This window comes from Hydra viridissima, unplaced genomic scaffold (assembly GCF_058129835.1).
Source record: "Hydra viridissima isolate aposymbiotic clone 2 unplaced genomic scaffold, HvirCarnegie_v1 scaffold_4, whole genome shotgun sequence".
NCBI classification, from domain to species: Eukaryota; Metazoa; Cnidaria; class Hydrozoa; order Anthoathecata; family Hydridae; genus Hydra; species Hydra viridissima.
Genome location: NW_028324303.1, coordinates 16,606,055 through 16,622,972, shown reverse-complemented (window position 1 = coordinate 16,622,972; position 16,918 = coordinate 16,606,055). Strand labels below are relative to the sequence as shown.

General features: G+C 34.8%; 3 protein-coding genes across 3 annotated transcripts in view; all 3 read right to left on the bottom strand.

Annotated features, from left to right (window-relative positions):
• LOC145182681 (E3 ubiquitin-protein ligase HECTD1-like) overlaps positions 1–16,918 on the bottom strand; it is a 232,973-nt gene that overhangs the window by 77,019 nt on the left and 139,036 nt on the right. The gene's annotated exons all lie outside the window — the stretch shown is intronic.
• Positions 3,094–4,546, bottom strand: LOC149890150 (uncharacterized). Its single transcript, XM_090085234.1, has 2 exons — positions 3,758–4,546; positions 3,094–3,102 (listed from the first exon to the last, which is right to left on the bottom strand). The coding sequence occupies exons 1-2, from the start codon at positions 4,544–4,546 to the stop codon at positions 3,094–3,096; spliced, it is 798 nt and encodes a 265-aa protein (XP_089941360.1).
• LOC149890149 (uncharacterized) lies at positions 8,790–10,576 on the bottom strand. The gene is made up of 2 exons (XM_090085233.1): positions 10,333–10,576; positions 8,790–10,045 (listed from the first exon to the last, which is right to left on the bottom strand). Exons 1-2 carry the CDS (start codon positions 10,574–10,576, stop codon positions 8,790–8,792), a joined length of 1,500 nt encoding a protein of 499 aa, XP_089941359.1.

Below are 16,918 nucleotides of genomic sequence, written 5' to 3'. Positions count from 1 at the left end.
CATAAGCATTTACTATAAGTATTACTATTTTTTATAAAAAAATGTTTCACTCTTCATAGAAAAATGAATACCCCAAAAATGCAGTTAGAACTTTGTCATAGTGAAATAATCATATTCTCACCATGACAAGTTTCTAACTGCTGTTTAACGGTAGTTAGAAACATGTTAGTTATTTTGAAATTTTGTGACTGAGGCAGTTAGTTACTTTAAATTTTGTAACTGAAACAATAATATGATAAAAAGCTAATTTTTATAAATTAGATTATTGTTTCAGTCACAAAACAAGGTTACAACATTTTGCTTACTCATTTTTTTTTTTTTGTACTACATTTTTTGGTACATTTTAAAACCATTACATTAAGTACAACCCTTAAAGGTTTTATAGGGGAAGAACGACTCGATAGTAATCTCTGTCCTCGAGAGGCGTAAACGGAAATGCAGCTTTAATATCTTTTTTTTTTAAGTCTGCAAGTTCCTTTGTACAATTTTGAATCTTTGGTTTTACATTCAAAACAGTGGAAGTTGATGGACTTGTTACTGCATTCTTTCTGTTAGTTTTTTCATTGAACTTGACATACGCACAGTTCATAGGTCCATTGCGATCATGGCTAGATTTAAAATGTATAATGTGAGATATTTAAGTAAATATTAGAACAGCAATGTTAGAAAAAGAAACTGAATTGTAATTAAATAGCTTTCCTGTTACTGAATAATCCTTGAAGTCATGTGTTTCATTTGAATGATACGACAAGGATTTTTTCTGTTAACTTGTTTCAACATCCTTATCAATCCAATCGGACTATAAAAATCAGTTTTCCACATGAGCTTTTCAATTTCGCTATGGGCATAATCCACCTCCTGGACGAATGAATGACCTGAAGGGAATATTTCATAGTGATTGAGTTAATGTTAGGATTGTCTCTTAAAAAATGTAACACAGCATTTGATAATAAACTATTCCAATTTTAAGGAACGCAGGAGTAACACAAAGTAATTAAGCCCCTTAAGTCGTTTTCCTCTGCCACATCACTTAAAATTTTGCAAAAGGCACTGGCAAGAGCATTGCCGCTTCTTCCCACCATTGATTCAGTCTATAATGCACAGTATACTTTTTTGGTTGTTGAAAAATAAGTAGTCAAATTATACACGCTTTGCTTTCTCAGATAAAAGAGGGAACTAATTTTTGCATCCGGAGTCAATATAACATTTTGAAGGTCAAAAAGTAAAACCGGAACATTTTTATCTTTTTTTCCTTTAGCACGTATATCTCTCTTTTTTTTTAAAAAAAACTTGATGTCTTTCAAAGTCTTCTCTCAATTTTTCAGACATAGTATCAGTGTTTTCAGCAACTTTAAACTTCTCACAAAGGTTGCATCTATCCTTTTTGGGAATGTGAAAACCAAGATTGAATTTGGTGGAGAAAACATGGTAGTACATAGATTTTTTTACTGGCTCAACATTTTCGTTTATACATTTCTCTTTGTAAAGATTACACATTTTTGAAATATTAAGGTGTGACTCAAGATATTCTCTATTGGTACTTACACGACAATATGTCTCGACTGTTGGAAAAGATTTTATGTGATCCCTAGTTGGTGCATGTTTTAGTGGACTGTGCGGTGTACGTTTGCCTTTCATGATTTTACCTCGTAAATCTTGTGCAGGAGTAATTGTTTTAACATATTTGACGTTGTGAGCTGTGTAAACTAGCTTTTGTGAAATCAACTGTGTAGTAAGATAAAATGTTTTTCAAACTCTGACTTTTTCTTCTTTTACATGAAAAAAATATCTATTGACGTAATTCCTTTTTAAAAAAATTTGTTTTTCAGCGTGTCATCAGTTTTTATTTGTATTTTCACTACAATTGTTTTCCTCGTGGTTTCTCTTTAACTACGCAGCCTGGTTTTTATTACTGCTACAAAAACGTGTTATTACAAGTTGTTTAAATTTTAATATTACTGATATCTTTGATTTAACAAGTTAAAATAAGCTACTTTGTAATCACGTTTTAAAAATTTTTTTTTTTTATTTTCAAATAATAGCATAATGGCATTTTATTCTACTTTCAGACCAATTTTTTTATATGATTTTTGTTGGGTATAAAATTCTCTATCACAATAGTTAGTTAATAAAAACCAGCAAGAGATTATGAAGTTATTGTTAGTTAGAACCTTGTCAAACTAAATATTAGTTAAATAAAGTTATAGATAGAACTTTGGCACTTTAGCAGTTTGGTTGTTTTGCGCTATATCGCTGTAAATTTCAGTTTATTTTGTTCATCATGATTTAAATAGCCTAATAAAATGATTAAGTCAATTTTGGCAAAAATGTCAGTTAGAACCTTGTCAAACCAACGCACAGTGGAGTATTTATACGAAAAAGTTGATCAAAAGTCGATTTTCAAAATTTTATCAAATTCTGTTTTCATTGGTGCATTGTTAAACCTTAATAAAGGTTACATCCTTAATTGGTCATTTCGGTTACCCATCTCCCTCCCACCTTATTGGGGCAGCTTTAAAAGTCGAGTAATTGTGGTAATGAATTCAATTGTTTTTCAACGTTCCTGTTGACGAGCATTATTACAAATCGTTTTTTGAGTTTGTGGTTAGTGACAAATTTTAAAAATCACAATGGATATTGAAAAAGAAGGTAAGCTCATACTTTTGGTATATTTATTTTCTCTATTTTATATGTTACTGTCACATTTCTCATCAATTATATTTGATGTAAAAAATTTAACGTTTTTTTTTATATACACGATATTAAAAAGTGTTTTTGAATATCAATTAAGCCTTATTAAGCTACGAGCTTGTGCTTCACATGAAGCTTAGATATTCTATTTACCATTAAAAAAAAAAAAAGTTGCGCATGTACGCGCCCTAAGATTTTTTTAATTTTTTTTAGTCAATAAGGCAAAAACATTTTTTTTGTGATTAAAACTTTAATTTTATTTAATTCATATTTTTATTGTAGAATCTCAAGCTATCACAATAGAGATGACTAGACGACCACTTTAGGAAGACTTGGAGCAAAGTTCCGAGAAAAAAATTGACGACAAATTCGTGTTTTTATTAGAACACCTTAAAAACATAACTAAATACCCTGCAAATGAAGAAAGTGCACTAAAAACCATTTTTTCACCTTTTAAGTTCTAATTTAAACAAAAATGGGAAGACGCTAGCCGTAAAAGAGAGCGTTTTTTAAAAAATAACAAACAATGGCTCAATACCACCATAGCTCTACCAACTTGGACGATGACAATACCCGGCCGACCGTCAAAAGAATTTTGTGAATGGAATTCACCAACGAGAAGGCGAAAAACAAGGGTTTTAAGGGAACATATGCCTTGTGAGCAGTTGATGTATGCTGCTCAAATGAGTCAGGTGCTGCACGGAACAGTGACGCGTCTAACGTTATAAAGGAAATTTTATTTACACCAACAAAATATATAAGGAATAGGCGGTTCTGGCTCATGAACACTTTTCCATAGTTAAGGATGGTAACGTTGATGCGATGAGTTAACTTTTCTTCAAAAAATATGTTATCTTGAGGGATGAGGTACCCCTAAAGATCTAATTCTTATCATTCAAAAAATTTCTTACCTTTTTCAAACCTCAGCGATAGGTCGTGTTTTGTAGTGACCGATGGCAAGTGTGTGAATTCCGTCATCTAAGATAATTCTTTTGTCGTCGTTAGCGCTGAGTGCGACTTTGTTAATTTCTTCAGTGTAAACGTCGTGAAGATGAGATCGGAAAACGTTCATGGTTGCAAGTTGTTCATTTCCGTTCATTAAGCAGTCTTTAAAATGTTGATGCCTTATTTTCTTTTCAACGACTTTCTTTTTGACCCCTTTGCATTTTTTGTGTTCATCTTTAGTGATTTTGTAAGAGTAGAGCTTTGGTCTAAGTCCAACAAACTCTTTAATTTGTTTACCAGCAGCCTCATCTTTGAACATGCCAATAACCTTTTTATTTAAGCCTACTTTGAAACCAACGTTTTCAATGGCAGGATGGTCTTTAGGAAATTCGCTTGTGTCAAATTTGGCTTCAACATCGTCAGCAATGTCTTTGTAAAAATCTTCTGTTTCAATTTCAAAAAAGAGCGAGTCAGTGTCGGTCATGAGCAGCTTGGCTTTATCACCATATTTAGGCTTGATGTAGTCGTAATAGAATTCATACATGAGAGTTTTGCTGATGTCGAGGATGCACATTCCTAAAAAAACGGGTTTGTCATAAGTGACTTGTGTTTTCTTGATATGAATCGCGGCTAGGTTTTCATCAAAAATGACGTGTCGTTCATATCGAGTTTGTTTAGTTAATTTTAAGACTTCTTTTCTTGTAGTGACAAATTTAATATCAACATGTTTTTCGATGTTTTCCATAGTTTTCCCAAAGACGGCATTGTTCATGAGTTTAAAAAATTCTTTTTCAGATTCGTTTCGACCTGGTTCTGCTCTCTTTTGGGTGTTGCCATCGATGTACGATTTCATCCAAGGTTCTTCTCTAAAGGTGATTCCTCGATGAATTTTGGTGATGACTAATCCCATTCGTTCATACAGTTTTAAGTTTTCATGATGAACGACGTATTTTTCTTTGTTGTTTAAATTTGGAACGAGTTTGGCTACTTTTCCAATGGTTAATCTTTCAGGAGCCAAAGGGTAGTCGTTGTGTAAATCGTGAAGCTCTTCAGGGTAATCTAAATCGACTTCAAGTATGCATGGCATGCTGCGCCAATTGTTGAGTTCATCTTCAGTCATCCATTTGAATCCTCTAACAGGAAGAGGTTGACTCATAGCCCATCCGTAAAGATTGTTAGCGTCTAAATACATGAGGAATTTTGAGGGTTCTGAAGGTTTATAATCTTTACCCATGTATTTGTCATTAGCAGTTCCATATCTATTGGAGATCATGCTGATTCCGCCACGTACACCTTTTTTTATCATAATGAGCATATCAATATCGGTTAGAAGTTCTATCACGACTTCAGTTTTCTTTAACATAGCGTCCCAAGCCAAACCAGGAGAGGTGTAATACCAAGCAGGATCAAGATCGTAATTTAGCATGCAAGCGTTTCTGAAATTTTCAATAGCGTCTTCTAGAATTAAGACATCAGACACGTTATAAATTTCTAGGTAATCTCTAAATGTTTTGCATCCAAATACTTTCCAAACGTTTTTCGCATGCGTGTATTCTTCATCAGTGATGTCTTTATCGTCTAGTCTGGAATAAAAGTCTTCTTTTGGAGGCAATTGCGTTTCAGTTAATTTTTCAATCGATTTCATCCATTCGTAAGGGAAAATACCTTTTTTTCTTATCAAGTCGAACTTTTCCTTTTCAGGATAATATTCCCTAGCGTTTATGCATTGTTCATCGGTTAGATTTTTAGAGAGTTTGTCTAAAGTGTCAGACATGAACCTATAGCTGTCAAGAAACCTCAGTTCTCTTAATACTTCTTTTGGTTCGCCTTTCTTATCGACAGTGTCTCTCAGTTTGATTTTTTTAGAGAAGCTAATATATTTCTCATCATTGTTTGGTATGCAATTGAGCTTTCCACCTAATTTTTTAATAAACAAATGACTGTCATAGGCGGACAAGCAATGTATAAATACGGGAATAAATTTTGGAATTCGATATTTTTTATTGCAAGCATCATGAGCAGCACCACGGTACTTTCCAGTCAAATGACAGTGATTCCACACTTTGTCGCCATTAAGATCTTTTTTGCAAATGTGACATTTGGTTTCAGCTTCAAACTTCTTTTTATCCACATCAGTCTTTATTGGCTTATTCTTTCATTCTTTTTGCAGTGAATCAATCTTATCGAAAATCTTTTTAGAGTCTTCTTCAAGACTGGTGATAAACTTTTGAGCCACATCATCCTCTTCGCTTTCTGCTGTGTACTTGACTGGTTTTTCTTTATAAATGGTTTCGTCAAAGCATTTGATATGGTAGCTGAACGAGCATGGAACATGCTTTTGATATTGTTTGGTGTATGACTGTTTTAAGTCAGGGGTGCAAGTGTTGATGGGTTTGATGAAACTTTCAAAGTCAGCAGTTACCACAAACGGAACTCTCATGGTCTTGTTATAGTTTTTAAACTGAACAGTTGTTCCTTTTTCAGGAAGATCGATTCTCATTGGAGCGTTATCATAGCAGTATTCTTGATGGATTTGAAGCTTTTCTTCTTGGTTGAAACCTTGCATACAATTTCTGCAAAAGTATTGTTTATGTTGATGTTTTGATGCTGAAGAACGAGCAAACCGACTGAAATTTTTAATAAGGCAATAATGGCTGTTGTCTTCGTTTGAAATATACAACAAATCAACACAGTGCTTTCGATCATGAAATTTGGATATTTGCATAGGTTGAGGTTTATTCATTTCGTAGTGAAAGACGTTCACGCTGATGTCAGGATTATTCACTTCAAACTTTTCGATTTGAGTTGTCTTTACAGGAAATTCCATTCCATTCCAATTAAGCTCTTTAGATTTTTCAATCAACTCATTATCAATTCTTTCGTTGTTTTTATTTTTCATGTTAAGAGCTCTGGTGACAGACCATTTAAAGCATTCATTGTCCTTGTTTACCATGTTGATGATGGCTTTTTTACTTTCCAACTCGGGAGACAGCTTCATGTAGGAATAGCCTCTGAAAGGTTCATAATCAGCAAAGATAATATCCATTCTTAAAATCTTAGACAAGACGCAATTGGATCCCATCTTGTTGTAATTAGCACTACTTTCCAAGATTTTTTCTTCCATTTCAGTCATGAGCGCTCTCACATCATCACCCTCCAATAATCTTTTCGTGTTGGATGAAAAGTTAGCTGTCTGAGTAGTTTCCTCACCAGTCAAGATGCTTACGCGAGTCATTTCACAGACAAGAGTCATTCTCACCTTTGTGTTGATTTCTCCTTGCATGGTCTGAATAACAGACTCTCTCACCAAGTTTAAGAAAGAAACAATGTCTTGATAACGAGAAGACGGCTCGTATGGAAACAGTCTGGTGGAGCGCTCTGCTGAATGCTTAGTCATATTAAACTTTACTGTAAAAGGTTTTGATGCGGGATGTTTATACACTGTTTTTAATACAAGTGACTTGATAGACTTTATCTTTTCATCGATTTGTTCCACTGATTCACTTACCTTCTTCTTGACTACTTCAGGAACGTAGGGTTCTATCCATTCTTTAATATCATTAAACTTAGTTGTAACATATGACGTCACACTTTTTGCAACTGCCGTCAGACTTGAAAAAAATGAAGGTCTCTGTGGAATGACTGGTTTTGGCATAATAACAGGTGTTAAATCTGAAACAGGCGCATCAAGGATGTGAATTGGTCTTTGCAAATGAATTGGTTTCGGAGCAATAGGAGGTTTCACAACAGCAGGTCTTGGTGGAATGATCGCTGGTTTCGGAGCAGGTAACGGTCGTGCCTCAGTCGTTCGTCTACGAGTAGCATGCTGCAAAGCTGTTATAAGTTCCTCCTTTCTCATTTTATAGTACCCTTTTATTTTTTGCTCTTTAGCAATTTCTTTTAATTCTTTCACCGTTTTGTTTTCCATTTTTATATAGTAAGATTTTTATTTATATCATTTTCAAATTTTTAAATTCAATATTGAATTTAAAAACTTCTCGCGCTAAAAATCTCATATTTGTATCCATCATCTACTTTTCCATTTCGTCTCGCAAAGTACTGCCAGCCATGTCCCGTCTTTTTCTTCGATTCATAAGCAGACTTGTATTCTACCACATCACCAGTATCAACATGAGTTATTCTCAAACCTAAAGGATTATTTCTAATTAAACCAAGTCTCGCATATTTAGGATCAAAAGGTTTCTTTTCTTTTTTCTCATTTTTTCTAGGTCTTCCAACAGGCTTCACCTCTTTCGAGTTTTCCAAAAATGCATCTTTACTAATCAAGTTGTTTTCAACCGCAAGCATCATGAGCAACATTTTATTGTCAGACGTTTTGGAAACACCGTTTTCTTTCAGTAATTTTTTCAAAAGCTTTCTTGTGTAAGACATCTTTTATTATGCTAAGATTTTATTTAAATCAAATTCGATTTTTTCATTTCTAACATCTGAAGAATCTTAAAAATTCAAAGAATTTTCATGGATACAAAGTATTTTAAAGTTTTCATACACAATGTCTTTGGAACCGAGTGAATGATTTAAAATCGCGCTTTTTAGATTTCCAGAAATCTTTTTTTTCTCCTCGAAATCGCAATCCAAATCAAGCACATACTTGTCAATCATTCTTAGCTTTTCTTCTTTAGCCAAACTTTTCCAAGTGCTGAGATGCTCTTTGATTTTCTTTTCCATTCGTGAATATTCTGTCTCACCACTCCATACAAGTCGGTAAAGCTTGTCTCTCTCTTCATCACTATACTCTTTTGGAATATTAAAATCTCCGTTTTCAGTGACGTAAACAGATTCACGAAAAACACCTGTTTTTCCAAATGCAAGAAGCTCAAGATGTCTTTTTTTATTTGCGTCAGTCTCTTTTATACTACATTCTAGAAAAAACGGAAAAAACTGTTTCATTTTATTCTTCTTGTAACCGATTTAATCCATTTTGGATTTTTTTCGGTCTACCCACAGGTCGCTCTTACTTCACGTCTTTAATCCATTCTTTTTTATCAATCAAGTTGTTTTCAACCGCAAGCATCATGAGCGACATTTTATTGTTTGACGTTTTAGAAATTCCGTTTTCTTTCAGTAATTTTTTCAAATCCTTTTTCGTATATCTCATTTTTTTTATTAAAAAAATATTATTTTGAAGGGCATCAATAAACAATATTCATTCTGCTTCCATCTGATTTAAGCCTGAGCAATTTATCGGAAATGAGGACAGCAAAGGCTTGAGTGTTTGCAGGAACGTTTGCATTAAATGTAGCTTTTATTTGCACATCTATCACTGAAGTTTTTAACCTCTCAGCCTGCTTGCTTACATCAAAAACAAAAAGAGGACAAATGTATCTATAATTCAAGGCAGACAAATTAGGCTGAGCTATAATTTCGTTTGTCCCATAAAGTCTATTGTCAAACTTAGAGGCGTCTCTATAAGCTCTTGAGTATTTGTTGTTATTAAAGTCTAAATTGTAATCAACAGCAGGATACCTTTCACTGTTTAAGGTGACATACATGTTTTTCAAGTCGCAGTGATCAAAGACTGAAGGATTTAATTCTTGACTTCCAGATTTATTGGTTTGGAATCCAACAATGACATACCTCGGTCTTTCACTAGCAGATCTTGCGCTTAACCTCCAACTAAAGTTGTTTGATACAGAAACAGCGATGGTATCACATTGTCTAGATCTGAACGAAAATGGAACATCTACTTTTGATTCAATGATTTTGTAAAGATTGTTGCTACTCGCGACAGAGGGTGTGACATGAAGCATAAACAAAGACAATTTAGTCAAATCCACTTTTCCTGCAGCTGTTGCAGCTGATCTAAAAATAGCGTCACTATCGCTCTTTCTCACAAGAGCAAGTGTATGCTTAAATCCATATAGCACTTTATCGTAATCGTCGCAAAATCCAAAAATGTGCTTTAAAGGAATGCAGAACGAAAACGTTCCTTTTTCTTCAGTCTGTGCAATGATGTAACTTTGTCTTTGCTTAAATCCAGTGTTGTTGACAAGATCTGCTAAAGCTGTTATATCCCTTTGCCACAGCTGGTTCATACCCTCTGAAATTTGGAACTCTACTGGATATTTGAGGTATCCAATCATGGTGGTAGCTTGTCCAGGTTCGTAAATGGTCTCCACCTCTTGATTCGACAACTGATAAGAAATCTGACTGAACATGTGCATGATACCGTTGTTAACCAAAGTAACGACGTCTGCATCAGCGTAAGAAGTTCCATCCGCTTTTAAAAGCCTTCCTTCAACCAAAATGTACGCCTCAGATGGAAGCGTGAACAAATCTTGCGGTTCAATATTGATTCTTATTTCTCCATCAACGTTTAGATTCTTATTCACTGGTTCGTATTCATGAAACTCAAATCTCTCAATTTCTTCATCAACAATAATCTCTTCTGTGAAATTTAAAACATCGGAATTTGCCATTTTTATACATCAAAGAAAAAAAATTTAACTCATGCAATCAAAAGCCCATTTCCCTTTTTTACCAGGTCTTGTATTCTAATCGCTTTGTTCTTCGACAATCCTGATCCAAGCATAGAATATTCATCTATAATCGGGGCTGCTCTGTTAACAATGCTTGAAATAATTTCTTTGCTTTTAAGGCTGAGATCATTCTTTGCAGCTTCATGTGGTTTTGGAGTTCCAGTCTTGGAATACAATTTCTCAATGGTCTTTTTACCTTTATCAATAGCTACATCTCTAGCAGTGGAAATGGCTGTAGAAGCTAGCTCTTTTCCTGCAGATTTAGTAGCCATGATTGCTTCTCTTCCCAGTTCGGTTTTTGCAATTTTATTAGCTAAAGTAGATGCTGCTCTTGAAGCGCTTGAAGATGCTGCTCTTCTCAAGAAATTCTTTAGCGTGTCAATTATCCCACTTCCACCCACAATATGCTTCTTAACATATCTATTTCTATAAACGATCATTTTTTATTTCCAAGATTTTTTTATTTCATATCGATATACGCGATCATAGCCTTGTACTCGTCTTTATTAATCCTATTCTGCCTCAACAGCTCATCGCAAATGGAAACAGCTACATTTCTTGACTTTTTATTTCCAGCATGCCATGCAGCGATACTCAAGTTGAGATTTTCCACAAGAGCATTTGGATCGCTCGGAAGAATAATCACACCATTACCTTTTTTAACTTTGGTTTCACTTTTAAATTTATCCCAAATAGGCTTTATAATCGTACCGTATTTTTCAGATCTCGAAGCTTTTGGTTTGTTTGGATTTACATCAGATTCAATTGCTTTAGTTTTAATAAGTATATCTTCATAATTTTTAAGATCGTCATCAGTGTACTTGTTTTTATCAGGTTTCGACCTTGAAATTAACTCCCAAAGTCCTCTTGTTCCATTATACTTTTCTCCATCAACAATGACGTCGTTTTCATCGATGGTTACTTCTTCTTTACCGATATGCAATTTTACACCTTCTGCATGAATTCCAAACACTCTATCGCCTAATTCTTTTTTCGATGCATATCTCATCAAGTAAAAACTTGCAATACCTCCTAAATTCATTCTTTTAATTGACGACGGCTCGCTTTCTGGATAAGTCAAAGCCATCGGAGTGTTTTCAGCCTCTCTGTATGCGATGCTCTTTAGCTCGTTTTGCATCTTTTCATTGCTTTCAATCAGAGGCTTGTAAAGCTTGCTCAAATCAGTCTGAAGATTAGCATCATAAATATTTTCATTCAAACTATCTTGATAGATTCTTTTTCTTCTTTCAACAAATTCTCTCACCATTTCATCTCTCTTGTTAGGGTCTAGTATTTTAAAAAAGGACATTTTTTAAAACACAAGAAAAAAACTTGAACACAAACTTATCTGTGTTTTTTAAATTAATTTTTTTATACTATTTAAATCCTTTGAATCCGTTGAAAAATCTAATTTTTCTTAGATCCTTTGGATTCATGGAAAATCATGATGATTTTTTAAACATATTATTGAACGCTTTTATCGCGTCTTCTCTTCCTTTTTGGATCAACGACTCTTTGGTAATCTCGTCAATGTTGATTTTTGTTTTAGTTCTTATTTCTTTCATCAGGCTCTTAAACTTTTGAAGCTCATCTAAAATCAATTCATACTCTGAATCGCTCACAACGTTGTCTACTAAAGCCTTTGAAATGTGACTGTTGATGGTGTTCAATTTCGACTCTGCCAACACTTTGATCTTTTCATGCTTCTCCGCTTTTAATGCTAGTTTTTTGTTGACTTGTCCTCCTACAATGGATAAAAACCCCATTCCAATAGCCACACCTTCACACGCAATCGCAACAGGGGCAGCAGCGATGGTGCTCAAAGTTCCAATTCCAACAACTCCAAGTGCAACACCACCTGCTTGCAACGTAGTGTCTACAAAAGAAATGATTCTGAAAGCGCGATGGTACTTTTTGCTCATATGTACTCCCTTTTTCCTCTCGTTGTCCATCTCTTTTTGGATTTCACTTATTTTCTGAAGACGGTAACTATGTCCTTCATCTGCAGGAGCTGTTGGAAGAACTGGGTAAATTTTAGATTTAGCATCGTAATTGTATTCCATTTTTTATTAAACGAAAAAAAAATATTTTTTTTTCACTCATTAATGAAATTGACAAAGCATAAACTTTCCCCTTTTTTAATAATGACATCTGACTTGCTGTTATTTAAAATCTCCATGATCACATTATCCACCGACTCTGATATCATCATGCTGTGACCGAAATAATCCAGTTTTGATTTTAGGCTTTCCCTCAAATTCACTAAAGCTAATCCGCTTTTAAGTTTTATTCCAAACATAAAAGTTATTTTCTGATGACTCAGTTTATTTAGTGTAATGTCTTTTTGAGCAAATATTTCATATCTAGCTCCTACTTTTGAGGGAGGGTGTTTCAAATACATGTCGAAAAAAAGAAATGATTTATTACACGTCTTTCGATCATAATGAAAAAATTTTTTATATTGAGTCTCCATTTTTATTACAAAAAAATTATTTTTTTATGCGTAATAATAGACTTGTCCGAGAAGAAGGTAAAAGCTTCCGGATTGACCGACTTGAGCATCACCAGAGTTGAGCGTGATAACGAGTCTTCTACCAGCTGCGACAGTAGGCATAGAATCTGCTTCTCCAAAATTTCTGTAAAAAGAAATGGTAGATGTAGAGCCGATGGATGAAGTGGATTGATACAGAAGTCCAGTCGATTTGTTGTTGAATGAAGTCACATTTGATCCGTTCCACGACGACAAGTAAAAATCTTCCAGTCCAGAGGATGAAAAGAAGCATGTACTGTCTGCGTCATATCCTGGAAAATACGTGTAATTGTTGGTATTGTACGGCGTCCAAGGAGTGAGAACGGTTCCGTTGCCTGGAGGTAAATTTCTGACTCTAGACTCCCACCAGTTTCCAGAAAAGCCAATGATGTGCACCCTGATGTATTTCAACGACACACCATTTCCTTTTCCGTTGGTGTTCAGCAAAACGTATTCGCTACCGTAAGTGGTGTTTAAATATCGAAACGTTCTACAGTATAGCTTGTAAAGAGGAATGGTCGCAGGAATAGAAGCAAGTGTGGAAATGAACGGTTGAATCCAATACGTGATGGCAGTGGAATTTCCGTTCACGAGTTGAATGGAGATGTCGTTTCTGAAAGGCATATCCAACGTGAAATATCCTCCTAAGGAAGTGGTGTTAAACATGTTGCAGCCTTGCAGAGAATTGGTGTAAAAAGCTCCTCCTAAAGGGGAAAAGAGCAAGTCACAGGCAAGAGCAGCGGCGTCTACACCAACAGCGTCAGTGGTTGTTGAATAATTTCCCACATTGATCTCCCCGTCTGTAAAGATTCGAATGAAAACATTTCCAGGGACGTTTGTTCCGGTTCCACTAAAAGCCAGCCATAATCTTCTCAACACACCGGATTTTCTAGAAAACGCAAACACAGGAGAAGTCGTTAACGCTGCTACCGTCTGAGACTTTAAGCCTAAACTGGTAAAGCTAGAGCTTAGAACGACACTGGTCAGACTCGATTTTTGCAACAACAAGTCAACATAATTTTTTGTCACTCCATCCTGTGCGCTGGTTGGATCAAGCACGTTGATTAATTTGTGCGAATTCAAATCCAAATCTGCAGTTCCCACAGTTGTCCCACCTGAAGCATGCGTGTCTACGTAATTTTTCGTAGCTGAATCTGAGGCTGATGTAGGTTCAGCTAAATTAATCAATTTATGAGCAGCCATGTTAATGTCTACGTAAGAAATATTATTGTAAGAGACTTTGGTGTCAACATACCCTTTTGTTGCAGCGTCTTTTAAATTGGTAGGATCGCTCACATTAATCAGTTTGTGAGAGTTCATGTCGATGATTCCTGTGATTGTACTGGATCCGTCGGTTTTAACACACAGACTCGAGCTGACGTCCACGTAATTTTTTGTGGCAGCGTCATGAAGATTGGTCGGTTCGTTCAAGTTGATAGCTTTGTGAAAATTTAAATTCAAATCTGTTGTACCTACAGTCGTTCCTCCTGACGCATGCGTATCCACGTAATTTTTAGTAGCAGCGTCGTGTGCGTTAGTCGGCTCAGCCATATTGATGATTTTATGAGAGTTGAAATCCAAATCTGCAGTGATGGTGCTGTTTCCATCTGTTCTGACATAGAGATCACCTGTCACAGCTGATGATGAAGAAGGATCATAAAAATACTTTCCCAATTCAGTTCTTCAAAATTTGTCAATCATTTTATATAGTCGCGACTTTTTTTTCACCAAAGTGTATTGATAACTTCTTGAAAGTCATCCCCTTCCTGTAATTTTTTCAAGACGTAAAGACACAAATGGCCACAATAAGACGTATCACCAAATTGTACTCTTTCACTGTTATAATAAACCGGACTTTTTAAATAATGTACGAGCTCTACAAGAGGAGGTTGAGCATAAGAGTCAAAACTATATTTTTTGTCTGCGTCTTTAAACCAACAGACCCAATGAAATCCATCTGTGCTAGAATCTCCCGTGTTGACAATACCACATTCTTTTTTTCTTGTCTTTTTCGGCAATTCATCCCTCACAAACACACCTCTAAAGTTTTTAATTTTAAGCTTTTTCACAGCATCTATTAATTGAAAGTTGGTAAGAGGTTTGTTCGGTAGTACAATTCCTTCAACGTTGATCATTTTAAAATTCAGAAAAATTTTAAAATTTAGAAGAATTCCATAGAGTTTACATTTCATCTTCCGGTTCTTTCACCTCTAAATCCAAGTCTTCCATCATACTGATATGAGAAAAAGTTACATTTTTCACGATGACTGCTTCTACCAGTTTAACTTGAATAGACATAATAGAAGCACCGATATACACTCCCTCAATTCTAAGTCCTCCAATGACAAAACATTTTTGATTGAGGAAATTATGTCCAGAAGAGCATACTAAGTTTCTATTATGACGTTCTCCTTTGATACCATTTTTTATATCAATATCTGTTTTCTTTCTATAAAATACAGAAGTAATGAGTATTTCGTCATTCTCATATTTATTTATAAGCATTTTAGCATAAAACACTGGCGCTGCTTCAGGATGATCAGGATTATATTTTAAAATACTCAATTCGTCTGAATTAATTTGCTTTTTTCTTCCTCCCTTTTTAAGTTTAGCTGACAATTTATCCACTTCACGTCTAATAAACAAAGTAATCTTTTCCATTGTGCTAATAAACTTTTCTTCTGTCTTTCCCTTTTTAGCATCAAAGCAAACAAATGACATGGAATAGCCAGTCAATTTTTGTGTTGTTGGATCTTTATTCTTGCATACACCATATGAAAATAACATAGGTGTTCGTAATACAAGAGGACCATCTCCAGTTGAATAAGAATATTTTAATGGTATTTTTTGATAGGCTACTGGTTTGGTTGCTGTGTAAATTTCTCCAATTGATAATTTACTCTCATCAAAACTTTCAATTGTAATAAAACTCATCTCTTTTATAGAGTAAAGATTTTTATTTAACTCAAAATCAAAAATTTTTTTTCACTGTATTATTTTTTTAAAATCCTAATCCGAATTTAGCTTTGGCTTTGATGATGAGTTCGATGATTTTTCGCTCGCTTATTTCTCTCTGAGTTGGATTTTGTATAGAATCCATTTCTTCAAGCATCATTCGATCTGCTAAATTTCTGTTTTGCTTGTCGTTAAAATACTTGTAAGCTAAATCGTGGTGATATGCTGCAGTGTCTACTCTATCCACCGGTTTGCTCCACTCTTGATACATTCTGTGGAAGTGAGTCTTTTGTCTAAATTAGTACCAGGTCCAGCAAAGTTCATACCTGGAACGTGCATTTCTCTTGGAAACTTTGCCCATGGAAGCTTTATTTTGTTTGAGAGTTTGTTGATCGATTCCACCAAGTCTCCTCCGCTAAGCGCATGCGCAGAAATAAATTTGTTCTTTTTTATCCCGCAGATGACGCAAGTTCCTTTAAGCATATTTCTATTGCTTTTGCTTATAGCATGGTGCAAGTTACCCGTTTCTGTTATTCTTTTGCATTTGACGCAATACATTTTTTATATTCAACATAATAAAGTGATTGATTTGTCATGGAATGTAAACAAAAGCAAAAGGAAAAACAACAAACTTTTGCCTAGAAGTATACGTGGAATCATTATTGGAAAATCAGGTTGTGGTAAAACGACGCTGCTACTCAATTTACTTTTAAGACCTGGCTGGTTAGACTATAATCATTTACAAGTGTTTGGAAAATCTCTTTTTCAGCCGGAATATAAAATATTAAAAAACTCGTTCGAGAAGAAATTACCGAAAGAGGTTATTCTTGATTTGTTTAACATTCAAAGCAAAATTGAACAATTAAACGTAAGCCCTGAATGTGTTATTGATGAAATTTCAAAAAAATGGAATAACACAGAGGATATGGAGTGTCAATTTTTCGAAACTGCTGACGATGTGCCAGAACCAGAAGATCTTGATTCATCCAAAAACAATTTAATGATCTTTGACGATTTGCAATTGACCAAACAAAACAAATGTGAAAAATACTACATCCGAGGAAGACACTCTAACGTCGACTGCTTTTACCTCGCTCAAAACTATTTTATGCTACCTAGACAAACCATCCGAGAAAACGCCAATTTTATCTGCCTGTTTCCACAAGACTCGAAAAACATTAACCACATTTACCAAGATCATGTTTCAGGCGATATGAAAATAGAAGAGTTTAAAAAGTTTTGTAAATATTGTTGGTCTCAACCTCACGGATTTGCCGTCATTGATTTATCCTCAAAA